At 42.4% G+C, this 11,557-nt stretch overlaps 2 protein-coding genes across 3 annotated transcripts; both read right to left on the bottom strand.

The window, feature by feature from the left end:
• Window positions 1-1,435: 1,435 nt before the first annotated feature.
• LOC127785922 (nascent polypeptide-associated complex subunit alpha-like protein 1) lies at window positions 1,436-4,096 on the bottom strand. Its single transcript, XM_052313263.1, has 4 exons — window positions 3,927-4,096; window positions 2,989-3,070; window positions 2,055-2,185; window positions 1,436-1,957 (listed from the first exon to the last, which is right to left on the bottom strand). The coding sequence occupies exons 1-4, from the start codon at window positions 3,987-3,989 to the stop codon at window positions 1,625-1,627; spliced, it is 609 nt and encodes a 202-aa protein (XP_052169223.1). The 5' UTR covers window positions 3,990-4,096; the 3' UTR covers window positions 1,436-1,624.
• Window positions 4,097-4,388: 292 nt separating this feature from the next.
• LOC127785933 (rop guanine nucleotide exchange factor 3-like) lies at window positions 4,389-5,580 on the bottom strand. 2 transcript variants are annotated; one of them, XM_052313270.1, is made up of 3 exons: window positions 5,202-5,580; window positions 4,962-5,114; window positions 4,389-4,859 (listed from the first exon to the last, which is right to left on the bottom strand). In XM_052313270.1, the coding sequence occupies exons 1-3, from the start codon at window positions 5,245-5,247 to the stop codon at window positions 4,510-4,512; spliced, it is 549 nt and encodes a 182-aa protein (XP_052169230.1). In that variant the 5' UTR covers window positions 5,248-5,580; the 3' UTR covers window positions 4,389-4,509. The 2 variants fall into 2 exon arrangements, with proteins under 2 accessions (XP_052169230.1, XP_052169234.1); XM_052313274.1 differs by having other exon boundaries at window positions 4,962-5,579.
• Window positions 5,581-11,557: the final 5,977 nt, after the last annotated feature.

The following is an 11,557-nucleotide window of genomic DNA, read 5'->3' as shown; positions in this document are numbered from 1 at the left end:
TAAAAAAAAATATGCAGTGGGGACGTGCAGGAGAAAAATGTGAGAAGTTTACATGATCAGTTTCAGCATCAGCTTCAGTTAGGAACTGCAAAATGTTACTAAGAGTTTTAGAAGAAAAAAAGGAAGAGTAAAATTAAATGTTGTGGATTTTGCACGATCAGTTTCAGCATTGCCTTTTCAGATCAGAGCATAATCTTTTCAGTTCAGAGCAGCACAAATGTGCCAGATGTTCAACAGAGGCAAGACTGCAGAAGTGCAGGCCGCGGCTACTTCTCTGAGGCATTGCGTCGAACACTTTGCGCTCGTAAGGTTGGAGCAACAAGCAGCAACTCAGCCACACCCATCACGCGTCGTCGCCCAACCGGGAACGAGAGAGAAGAGCCTAATTCCGCGGAGAAAACCTCGACAAGGGGAGGGAGAGAAAGAAGATAAGAGATCGAGCGGCCGGCGGGCGGCCATACGCGCCTACCTGGTATCCGTCAAACTGTTGGGCGGCGCGTGCAATCGTTGTGGCGTTCTCCCCGCCTTGCGAGCTTGTCGCGTGTGGTGGGCGCGCGGTGCACCGGCACGCCGCCGCCTTGCCTCGGTCTTATCGCGTGTGGCGCGCCGCCGCCTCCGCCGCCGGTGCCTAGGCGGCGCACCAGCCCAAGTGCCCAACTATGGCAAGAAGATGAATGGAAAGAAGATACAGGACGGGACGGCCCGTTTGTGAGTTCGATGACTTGCTGCGAATTGAGTTCTCTGTGCAGTACTGATGGTTTCTTCATATCGCTACAGCCCTAACCTCTCCCTCTCATAAAAAATTCAATTCCAACTATTTACCTTAACACACACTTGAAACCTCGCTGTCTCATAAATAATCCAATCCAATTCGGAATAATCCAATCCAATTCTAATTATTTTTACCACTTGAAACCTCACCGTCTCATAAATAATCCAATCCAATTCTAACTATTTATTTTTAGTTGAACACATGCGTGAAACCTCTCCATAAATAGTCCAATCCAATTCTAACTATTTTTACTTGAACACATCCGTGAAACCTCTCCTTCTTATAAAAAATCAAATAGCTATTTACTTGAACAAATGCTTGAACTTCCTATAAAAAAATCAAATAGCTATTTACTTGAACAAATGCTTGAACTTCCTATAAAAAATCAAATAGCTATTTACCTGAGCACATGATATGCTAGCATGTACACATATGTAGTTAGGATTAGTTTTTTTTTTTTGCATAGTAGTACATATACCTAATTTGAGCTGTTACAAAATTCTACGACGCGCGAGTGGGCAGATCACAAGTGTTGCACAGAATTAAGCCAAATGTCAGTCCCACAACACTCTTGGATGCAAAAAAACATACTCATTCACATTCAACAGTTTTTCGATAATAGAAGCCATGGAGCATGCAGGCATGTGTAGCGAGACCAGTGAATGAAAAAGGCATATTAAATAGCAAACAGTCGATCTTATCAAAGGATGATATAGGCCTTGAAGTTTCGTAACACTACCTACCGCTCTCAAGATAGCATAACCAAGGAGGAGGGTTCATCCTATCAATGCGCCCTCAACATTAAAATTTAACCCACAAGTTCCATCCCCACCACAACGTTTCGTGATTCCACTAGTTCGTCAGCTCCATGATGGCAGTGACAATGTCACCGTTAGCAGCCTTAAGCGCCTTCACCGCCCTCGATCTCGACACGGTGGCCTGTGTCATCACCAGTTCAATGTCCTTCGGCTCGACGCCAGACTCATCGACCTCCTCGTCATCCTGAGCTGCTGCAGAAGGCTCGGCCTTTGAGATGACGTTACTCAGGTCAGGTGCCTTGAACTGCTCTGCAGCTTGAGTCTGCAGCTGCGAGCTCAGATCCTCGATCTTCGCCTCACCGAAGATGACGTAGGTGTCTGAGTTTGGGCTCTTGAAGACATCTGGTTTAGAGATGACGAACAGAATCTGGTAGTGCAGGGAAAAGTTAAGCAAAATGCAATGGTATATAACAATTCTGTGAGCCTACAAGAAACAATGGCATAACAGTGATTAAGCAGCTCACGTTCTTGCTCTTTTTGATAGTGACACGGCTCACACCAGTGATGGTCTTCATGCCAAGTTTCTGCATGGCTTTCCTGCTCTTTTTCTCGCTCCTACTCTGCTTAGACCTTCCACTAGCATCACCTCCTGCTCCTGCAAAGCATAAAGGAAAGCCATCAGCATTTAGCAAACACTGGACAGTACGTAGCAAACACTGGACAGTAAGTCTACAATACCACATAGAAGTATAATTTTTCTGAAGCCTTTGACTGTTTTCGAGTAACCGTGAAACAGAAATTGGGTTCTAATGATAACAGTTCTTGGCTGGGGATTTATAATTGTAAATTTGAACTGTGAACTATATATCCTCTTAGATTGGCCTGACATCAAAGGCACAAATACTAAACTCCTAGTGAAACAAATATGGTATCACTTATGATATTATATACAATACATCTAGCAAGCTCCACCAAGATTATCAGTATATTCTTAACCAAGATCTGTTCAAGCATTCATCCTGTACCAATAAGGCCCTGTTTGGAAAGTGGGAGATGGCCATGGTAATTGAAATTCTTATGTATCAAAACAAGACCTAACGGTGCTATCACAGTATAGCATGTGAATAAATTTTCAATGCAGATGGCTCACACTGACAATTCAGGGAAGCATGAATAAGTTTAAAAGAACAAGAACATAACATGACAAAAGAAGAATTAAAACAACAAAAGTCATAGTTCTAGTATGGAAAGAATAGAATATTTGCAAAATGGAACTGAAGGTAGCAAATCAGTTAACTACAAAAAAACTATTTTGCGCTCCATAAATATCCATCGCTTCAATAAATGAATTATAGATTAAAGAAATAGAGAGATGTTTCATGCGACAACCAGAGAATGGGCAGCCACCTGATATATCTATCCTTTATATTACAATAACTAAAATGGATTCCAACACACCTTCCACATCATCATCTTTGTCATCCTCGTCATCATCATCATCCTCGTCATCATCGTCATCCTCAAGGATAGGCTCATCTCCCTGAAACCATGCAAAATGACATTTTCTTTAACTGACTGTCAAGTAACAAACATGCCCTGCAAAGCAGGGCCATAACCCACAACAGACCAAGCCACATGCAGAATAAAATAGTGAGTATTCACGCCAGTGTATGCTATTTCCAAATTGAAAATAAGCATGCTATGCATAAAAGGAAGGACTTTTCTCAAGAGTAAAAGAGAAGGGCTTGTACCTTTGTGCTGTAGGAAAACAAAGAATCCTAGAGTAACAATCTAATTAACAAATGAGCCCAAGTTACTAATGTAACAATCACTATAGTTAAACAGCAGTAATCTAGCTTCAGGGTGCTAAACAATTATAACGCTTTTAATCTAGCTTCAGCATGTTCATAATCAATTTAGAACTTGTAATCCTTAATACAGGAGTACCATGAAAGCAGAAGTACCGATCTCTCTTCATAGGTGAATCGCCAAACAACATGGAGCACATAACTACTACTAGCACGCAAGAGGCCTATAGACTTACAGCAACGAGAATCCCAAGAAAGGAAAATAACTCCTGATTGCAGAGGTCAACAGAGTCCATCAACGAGAATCCCCATAAAGTAAAAAAAGAACTCCTGATCGCAGAGGACAATAGGATCCCCAGAAATCCACACTCCAACAACCACTCAGTTCGCCACCCAAATCTCGCACCTAAAAGCCGCGCAACCTCAGCAGCAAACGAGATCCGGCAGTTTACCACTACGATCTAACCAAACCCACCGATCTAAAGTCGCACAAATCCTAAAAGATCGTATCCTTCTTGAACAGATTTCTATCACACAAGAAGAGGGCAACAGCGGCGGGGGGAGGGAAGCTGGGAGTGGACGGATCACCTCGATCTTTTGCTCCTCGAGGTGCTTGCGGAGCAGCTCCTCCTGCGTCTCGGCGGCCGTCATGGTGGCGGAGAGCGAGCGGAAAAACCCTAGAGCTCGAGGAGGAGGGGAAAGTAAACCCTAGGGATCAGAGAGCAACAGCGACGGCGGAGCGGAGTAGAGGAGAGGAGGCGCTGCATTTTATTGACTCGGTGGAGATCTTACTGTTGAAATGGGCTGGGCCGTCTATGTAAGGCCCATTTATTTGCTACTACTACGGAATGGAATTTACTGTGTTTTTTTTCCCGAAATAAGTTCACTTTGAGTCCCTCTATTTGTTGCCCAGTCAGCTCATCGCAAAACCGGGTATGAGAGGTCCCTAACTTACGAAACCGTTTAAATAAGGTTCCCCGGCAGTATTTGACCCCGGTTTTGGCTGAGGTGGCGCCTACGTGGCTAATTTGACTCGGTCTTCATCTGACGTGGCATCACTTACGTGGCAATTCGATTCAAAAAAATAATAAAAACTATAGGACCCACATGTCAGTTTTACACACATTAGAAAAAATGGTGGGGCCCACGTGGACCCCACCTGTCATCCTCACTACCCCTTCTCTCTGTCCCTCTCTCTATCCTCTCTCTCCCCTCGAGCGGCGGCGGGCGGCGCAGAGGGGCGGCGACGGAGCTGAGAGGCGGCAGGCGGCGGGTGGAGCGGCGGCGCAAGTTCTGTAAGAAAAAACTTTGCGCAGTCGCGCTTGTGGATCTGGGTGGCGCAGTCGCGCTTCTGCTGGAGGTCCTTGCGGGCCTTGCCGAAGATGCCGGCGTCGGGGACGCATGGCACCGGCAGCCACCACTTGTCCTCGTTCCGGTGCGTCGACCGCTGGAACGACGACGACGACATCGTCGACGAGGGAGGTTGATGTAGATGTCGGATCTTGGCCTGGTGGCCATGACCTGCAGGATGAACAACAATGGAGATGGAGCAAGCAATCAATCAATCAGCCATGGCGTTTGGTAAGTAGAAATCCATTGAATCGTCCATGGATGGATGGATACCTCGACTTTGGTGCCATCGGGGAGTCCGCGAGGAGGGGTAGAACTCAACGATGTAGTCGCAGACGGAGAGGAGGCAGTCCATCTCCCTCCTCCACATCGTCTTCTTCCCCGCCGGCAATGGCTCTAGCTTGTGGCAGCTCCCGAACACCATGGCTGCAACCGACGACGGCGACGGATTAGCTCGTCGGATTAATTAGTCATGGTGGTTAGTCACTCAGAGCAAGAAGAAGTTCGCCGGACACGAGCACGGCGCCACCACTGGCGCCAACAGCAATGCCGCCGCCATCGTCGTCCTAGCTCAGCTACGACCGAGGCTGCCGGCGTGACCTCTCGTCGTCGTCGTCCTCGGCGGTAGCGGGGACTGGGGGAAGGACGAAAACGGCGGCGGCGCGAGGAGAAGCGCCGACGGCGTGACCTCTCGCGGCGGCGCAAGGTCTCGTCGTCAAGGAGCGGATCAAGGACGGACACGACTTCTGGACGGGGTCAAGGAGCGGCTCCTCCTCCATCTCCGCGAGGTGGATGGGAGCGACGTCGTGGTCGACGCGGAAGTTGCGGCGGCGGTAGCCCCGGCCCCGGTGCCGCCGCTCCACCCACCGCCTGCCGCCTCTCAGCTCCATCGCCGCCCCTCTGCGCCGCCCGCCGCCGCTCGAGGGGAGAGAGAGGAGAGAGACCGAGAGAGAGAGAGGGGACAGAGAGAAGGGTAGTCAAGATGACAGGTGGGGTCTACGTGGGCCCCATCACTTTTTTATTATTATGTGTGTGAAACTGACATGTGGGTCCCATAGATTTTATTATTTTTCGGATCGAATTGCCACGTAAGCGCCACGTCAACGCCACGTCAGATGAAAACTGAGTCAAATTAGCCACGTAGGCACCACCTCAGCCAAAATCGGGGTCAAATACTGCCAAGGGACCTTATTTAAACGGTTTCGTAAGTTGAGAGACCTGTCATACCCGGTTTTGCGATCAAGGGACGAAAATCGGACTGGACGACAAATAGAGGGACCCAAAGTGAACCTATTCCTTTTTTCCCCTACTTTTTCTTGAAGTGTAGGTAGAAAAGATATTGTTTTCAGGGCGGATCTAACGTGGGTGCAGGCCCACAAGACTCATGAATACCCCTCGGAGCACTCCCTTCAATTTTTTCACCATGAATGATAAACTAAAGGTCTCTAGCGGAAATGCTGTTTGGCGATCGCTCGCCCTGGGGAGGGGGTAGCGATCAGATTCGCTCCCCACCTCCCCCTCCCTCCACCTATTTCCTTTTTTGGCACCGCATTACTTTCCTATTTTAGTAAATTTATGCACCTAAATTTTATATACCTCAAGTTTACACATCTAAAGTTTAGAGACCAAAAATTTATATATCCGATTCATATTTAAATTTGAATTCAAATATTTTTTTTATATATAATATTTCTATACATCTAAAGTTTATACACCTAAAGTTTATAGAACTAAAGTTTATAAGTCAAAAGTTTATATACCCGATTCAAATTTAAATTTGAATTCATATATCCGATTCAAATTTGAATTTGAATTCAAATATTTTTTATATATAGTATTTCTATACATCTAAAGTTTATACACCTAAAGTTTATATATCCAAAGTTTATAGAAATAAAGTTTATATACCCGATTCAAATTTGAATTTAAATTATATTCGATTCAAATTTAAATTTGAATTCAAATATTTTCTATATACATCTAAAGTTTATACACCTAAAGTTTATAGATCCAAAGTTTATAAGTCAAAAGTTTACATACCCGATTCAAATTTGAATTTAAATAAAAAATTTAAATTTAAATTTAAATTTTTTATATATAGTATTTCAATACATAAATTTTTCTAACTATTTGTTTTTTTAAAATTTTTTTGTGGTTTACTGTAGTAGGAAGAGAAGAAGGAGAGGAGGAAGGGAATAAGTGGGAGGACTGGGGTTGCGTATAGGGGGAGGCGGGGGGATGCAATCGCGATCGATCGTTCATTAGCCGCCCCCGGTCTCTAGATGGCTAGAGGTTGAAGAAACTGTGTAATTGAGCCCCCTTAATTTTTTGTTTCTGGATCCGCTCCTGATTGTTTTCGACTTTATGTAAGCTACCTCACATTCGCATTATTTTCTATAGAAATCTCAGGGGAAAAAAGAAGCCGTTCAGTAAGGACCAACAAAATGGAAATATGCTAAAATAAATTGCAGGATTCTTAGGTATGAGATGTGAAGGGGGCGTGGCTACGTTGAAACTGCCTCGTGCACATGACGATTGCCCATTTTGCAAATTATTAATTATTATAATTATTCATAATCAATAATTATAATAGTTTGTTAAGTATGTTACTGAAATGTATAAGTGACACTCGATATTTTTTTAAAGACCCCTTTGAAATACATTATAGGAAACACATAGGAATAATACACATACAGAAATTAATGTTGCATGTTTTTCTACTCTTGTAGGAATAGAAAATATAGGAAAGATGAAGAGGAGCCTCTGATAGCATCACAGGAAATTTTCTAGAAGTTAGACCTCTTGCTTATTTTTCATATGAAATTGAACAATATAAATGTAATCCTATGAGAAGATCCTACCATTTTCTATAAATCAAAGAGTTTTATAGGAAATTGAATCCTTCAAAATTCAAAATCCATTTGATATTTCTCAATTACAAAGGGGATTAGATTCCGAAAATTGTCAAATAGAAACGTGGCACGCGTGGATAAAATTGTTAGCCAAATGGCAGTATGTGTGCGGTAGCAACCGTTCCATTGAAGTCCTAGGGTCCCTTTTTGGGAGCTTTACGACAGCTGCATCTTGTCCCAAACAAAAGCTCATTCTAAACAGTATAGTTTTTTTTTTTCAAATTCTAAGAAGATGGGGCTATAGAATTCGGAAAATGAGTTTCATAGTTTTTCCAAATTCTCATAAGCTAGCTACGAAACAGATGCTTCTCGAAATTTTAAGCTTCCCAAACAATACCTAGGAGGCTCTACAAATATGTTCTGCCCTTTAGACCCCCTTCAAATTATTGAAACATTATTTGAGGGCACGTTCTCAGCTAGCTGGATAGTGCTAAAGAGAGACACTTCTTTCAAAAAAAAGCTACTAGTACACTCAATATCTATGTACATTTTTACTTTTTAGAGAAGTTTATCTTAAATTACTCATCCGATTTATAATCCGATTACGCCATTGTGTTCGTTGCAATTAAATCTTTACAACAAGATCTCACATGATTATATTTTGATTAAAAATCACAAATTACTTTTATGATATGTCTAAATTACTTTTAGATTTCACTAAGTTACTTCTTAAACCATAAAAGTAAATTCAGTAAGTCTAAAAGTAATTTATATATATATATATTATAGAAGTAACTTAGAACAAAATGAAGGTAACTTTGGCATGTCATTTAAAGTAAATCCGTTGTAAATATAAAAACATGACTATCTAGAAATTAAATTAATCAGCACAAATTATACAATTAACTAAAAAGTCATATTTTATCCCTACAATGAATTTACTTCTAATGTCGTGACAAAATTACTTCCGTTTTGTTTTAAGTTACTTTTAGAATATATGTAAATTACTTTTAGACTTTATTGAATTTACTTTTATATGTCTAAGAAGTAATTTAGTCAAATCTAAAAGTAACTTATATATATGATAAAAGTAATTTACAAATATAAATATTTTTTTCATCGTAACATAATCTTGTAAGATCTTGTTGTTAAGATTTAATTGTAACGAACACAATGATGTAATCGGATTGTAGATCGGATAAGTAATTTGAGAGAAAACTTTATTCGAATAGGAAAAAGACACCCACGTGAACTTTATTTGAAAGGAAAAAGACACCCACGTGGATAGACATCATGATGACGTGCACCGTTAAACGGCTCTGAGATACATCGCACTACAGAGCTAAATCGAGAGCGCTCTCCAAATAGATTTCGTGAAAAATAAATTTAAGATCGGATATGACACATCATAATACTACAAATTATGACAACTATATGTTAACTAGAATGTGTTACTAGGTTGTCTTTTTAGGTAACTGAGGTAGTGTGTACTACTATAGATTATCATGGACATGGCGTCCAAACTTACAATGGGAAATTTTTCCTCATCGTTGTTTTAAACAACCTTTTTAAAACAAGTATCTCAATTTTTTAATATTTAATTTATTCGTCCATGCTTCGAATAAATTGTCGTAAACACTGTTTCATCCGTCACCTAACCCTGATTAGCAGGAGTACTACGAGCTGAAAACGGCACAGGAATTTAACAAAAACAGCGAGTACAACCCGACAGCGCAATGAATGAAAAGAAAGTAGCTATGTCCCGTTCTTTTCTTCAAAAAAAAGTTAGATAAAGATTAAAATTTTCGTGGCACGCTTTTCAAACTGTTAAACGGTGTGTTTCGTGCGAAAATTTTCTATATGAAAGTTGCTCTAAAATATCATATTAATCTATTTTTAAGTTTGTAATAATTAAAACTCAATCAATCATACGCTAATACCACCTCGTTTTGTGTTAAAAATTTAATCTTTATCTTCATTTTCATCTTTAAGAGAAAAGAACGCCAACCATAACAATTACTACTACACTCTAAACTCATCAGCTATTCAGCTGCAGTACCTCACCGTACAGCAACTGTACATTCAGAACCTTAGGGTGTGGTTAGTTTACGTCCAAATTGAAAGTTTGGTTGGAATTGGAACGATGTGATAGAAAAATTAAAAGTTTGTGTGTGTAGAAAAGTTTTGATGTGATAGAAAAGTTAGAAATTTGAAGAAATAGTTTGTATCTAAACAAGGCCTTAAATCAGTCATCAAGCGTGACTACAAAATGTTATAAGTTAACACCGTACTTTCCCCCCCAAATTTAGCTCATCCTTTCAAAATCCGTGAAAAAAAGATGCCGACGTTTCATCACCCAGGAGTTGTTCGTTCCTCTGTCTGTCTATCTGATCAAGAACTTCTAGAGGGAGAGACAGAGAGATGCAAACGCGAGGAGAAGGACGACGCGTGAGGCAAGCGGCGGGTAGGTGCATGGTCCTTGTAGCCGGAGGACGGCGACGGAGATGGAGTCCAAGTGGCGTCTCCTCTCCTCCATCGCCGACAGCGAGTGGCTAACCCACCCTCACCGTCACCTGGCTCTCCTCGCCGCCGCCGCGGCCGCCGACGATGACCTCGACCAACCCCACCCAACGCCGCTTCCATGTGGGCCCCGTCCCCCACGCGGCGCCGCCGCCGCCGCCGCGCGTCGGTTTTGAACGCGGCCGCTGATAGCGTCGGCGACGGCGAGTTCGTGCTCTCTCGTTTACGTGGGCCCACGCGGTCAGTGACAGCGGGTTCTCGTAAGGTGAGTCCATGTGCACCGGGTCCATGAGCCAGCGACTAGCGAGAGAGGTTCAACACTTCGTAATTTACGGGGAAAAGCACGTGGACCGACTCGAGGACGCACGTACGGATCTCTCCGTGCACCTGGTCCGCATGGACCCAAGGCTGTTTTCTTTGCTATGAGTTGGGAACTAAAAATGATTCATAAAAAAAATAAACGGAGCGGCAAGATTATCATACGATTAATTAAGGAATTTTGACGCTGTCACGTCCTAGTTCTATATAACTCTGGACATAGATATGTCTAATTTATTGTACTATAATATATCACATCTAGTCCTAGATTTGTTTTTTTCGAAACGGAGGGAGTATGGAGTATTAAATATAGAAAAAACCCAATTATACAGTTCACCAGGAAATTGCGAGACAAATTTTTTAAACCTAATTGCGCCATAATTTGACAATGCGGTGCTGTAACTGCAAAAAATATTTGTTAATGACGGATTAATTAGGTTTAATAAATTTATCTCGCAGATTCTGTCAGTTTACTAGCGGAATTTATAATTTGTTTTTTTATTAGACTACGTTTAATACTTCTAATTATGTGTCTGTGTATTCGATGTGATATATAGGGATAAATTTTTTTTACTAACTAAAGAGGCCCTAAGTATTAGTAAAAAACATAAATAAATAAACTAATATGACTTTTTAAAGTGATTTTTCTATATAATATTTTTATAAGTATATTGTGAGTTGGGAAAAAGTACGCGTCGAAAATGAGAGAGAGTGGAGGTTGGCAAGCCGGAAGCACCATAAACGAACTCGTCTTGATCAGGTGCAGTGGACCGTGCGCAGGGGAGGCTCTCTCGCTCTTCCGCGAGAAAGCCAGAGGGGATCGGAATAGGGGTGTGGGGCCCGGGCCCACGTCACGGGTCTCGCCTCCTGGTCCGGAGGTCGCTCGCCGATCCATCCGCCGCTGGCTGCACCCAAAAACCGGGATCTCCTGTGGCTGTTCGCCTGTGGGGACTTGTTGTGGCGAGGAGGCATATCGCCTTCGCCGTCCCTCCGACATTCTCCCGTTTGTTCGCTGCTTGGTTGTTGATTGTTGGATAAGCACTCGCCCTCTCACAGCACTGGAGAGAACCGGAGAGAAGGCCGGGAATGATCGAGATGGGGAACAAAAGGATCACATTCTCTAATGTGATGTTTCACCTTACCTTTTCTTTTTCGCGTTCATTGATGATGCATTGATAG

The sequence above is a fragment of the Oryza glaberrima genome, chromosome 1 (assembly GCF_000147395.1).
Source record: "Oryza glaberrima chromosome 1, OglaRS2, whole genome shotgun sequence".
Lineage (NCBI taxonomy): Eukaryota > Viridiplantae > Streptophyta > Magnoliopsida > Poales > Poaceae > Oryza > Oryza glaberrima.
This window is presented reverse-complemented; position numbering and strand designations above follow the sequence as displayed.

Excerpts from the sequence above, each read along its gene's own strand:
- LOC127785922 (XM_052313263.1), bottom strand. The coding sequence starts at position 3,989 with ATGACGGCCGCCGAGACGCAGGAGGAGCTGCTCCGCAAGCACCTCGAG. Across the intron at positions 3,071-3,926 it reads TCGAGGAGCAAAAGATCGAG|GGAGATGAGCCTATCCTTGA; the intron begins GTGATCCGTCCA and ends GCATGGTTTCAG. Across the intron at positions 2,186-2,988 it reads CAAAGATGATGATGTGGAAG|GAGCAGGAGGTGATGCTAGT; the intron begins GTGTGTTGGAAT and ends TATGCTTTGCAG.
- LOC127785933 (XM_052313270.1), bottom strand. The coding sequence starts at position 5,247 with ATGGCGGCGGCATTGCTGTTGGCGCCAGTGGTGGCGCCGTGCTCGT. Across the intron at positions 5,115-5,201 it reads AGTGGTGGCGCCGTGCTCGT|CCATGGTGTTCGGGAGCTGC; the intron begins GTCCGGCGAACT and ends CGTCGGTTGCAG. Across the intron at positions 4,860-4,961 it reads CCGATGGCACCAAAGTCGAG|GTCATGGCCACCAGGCCAAG; the intron begins GTATCCATCCAT and ends TTCATCCTGCAG.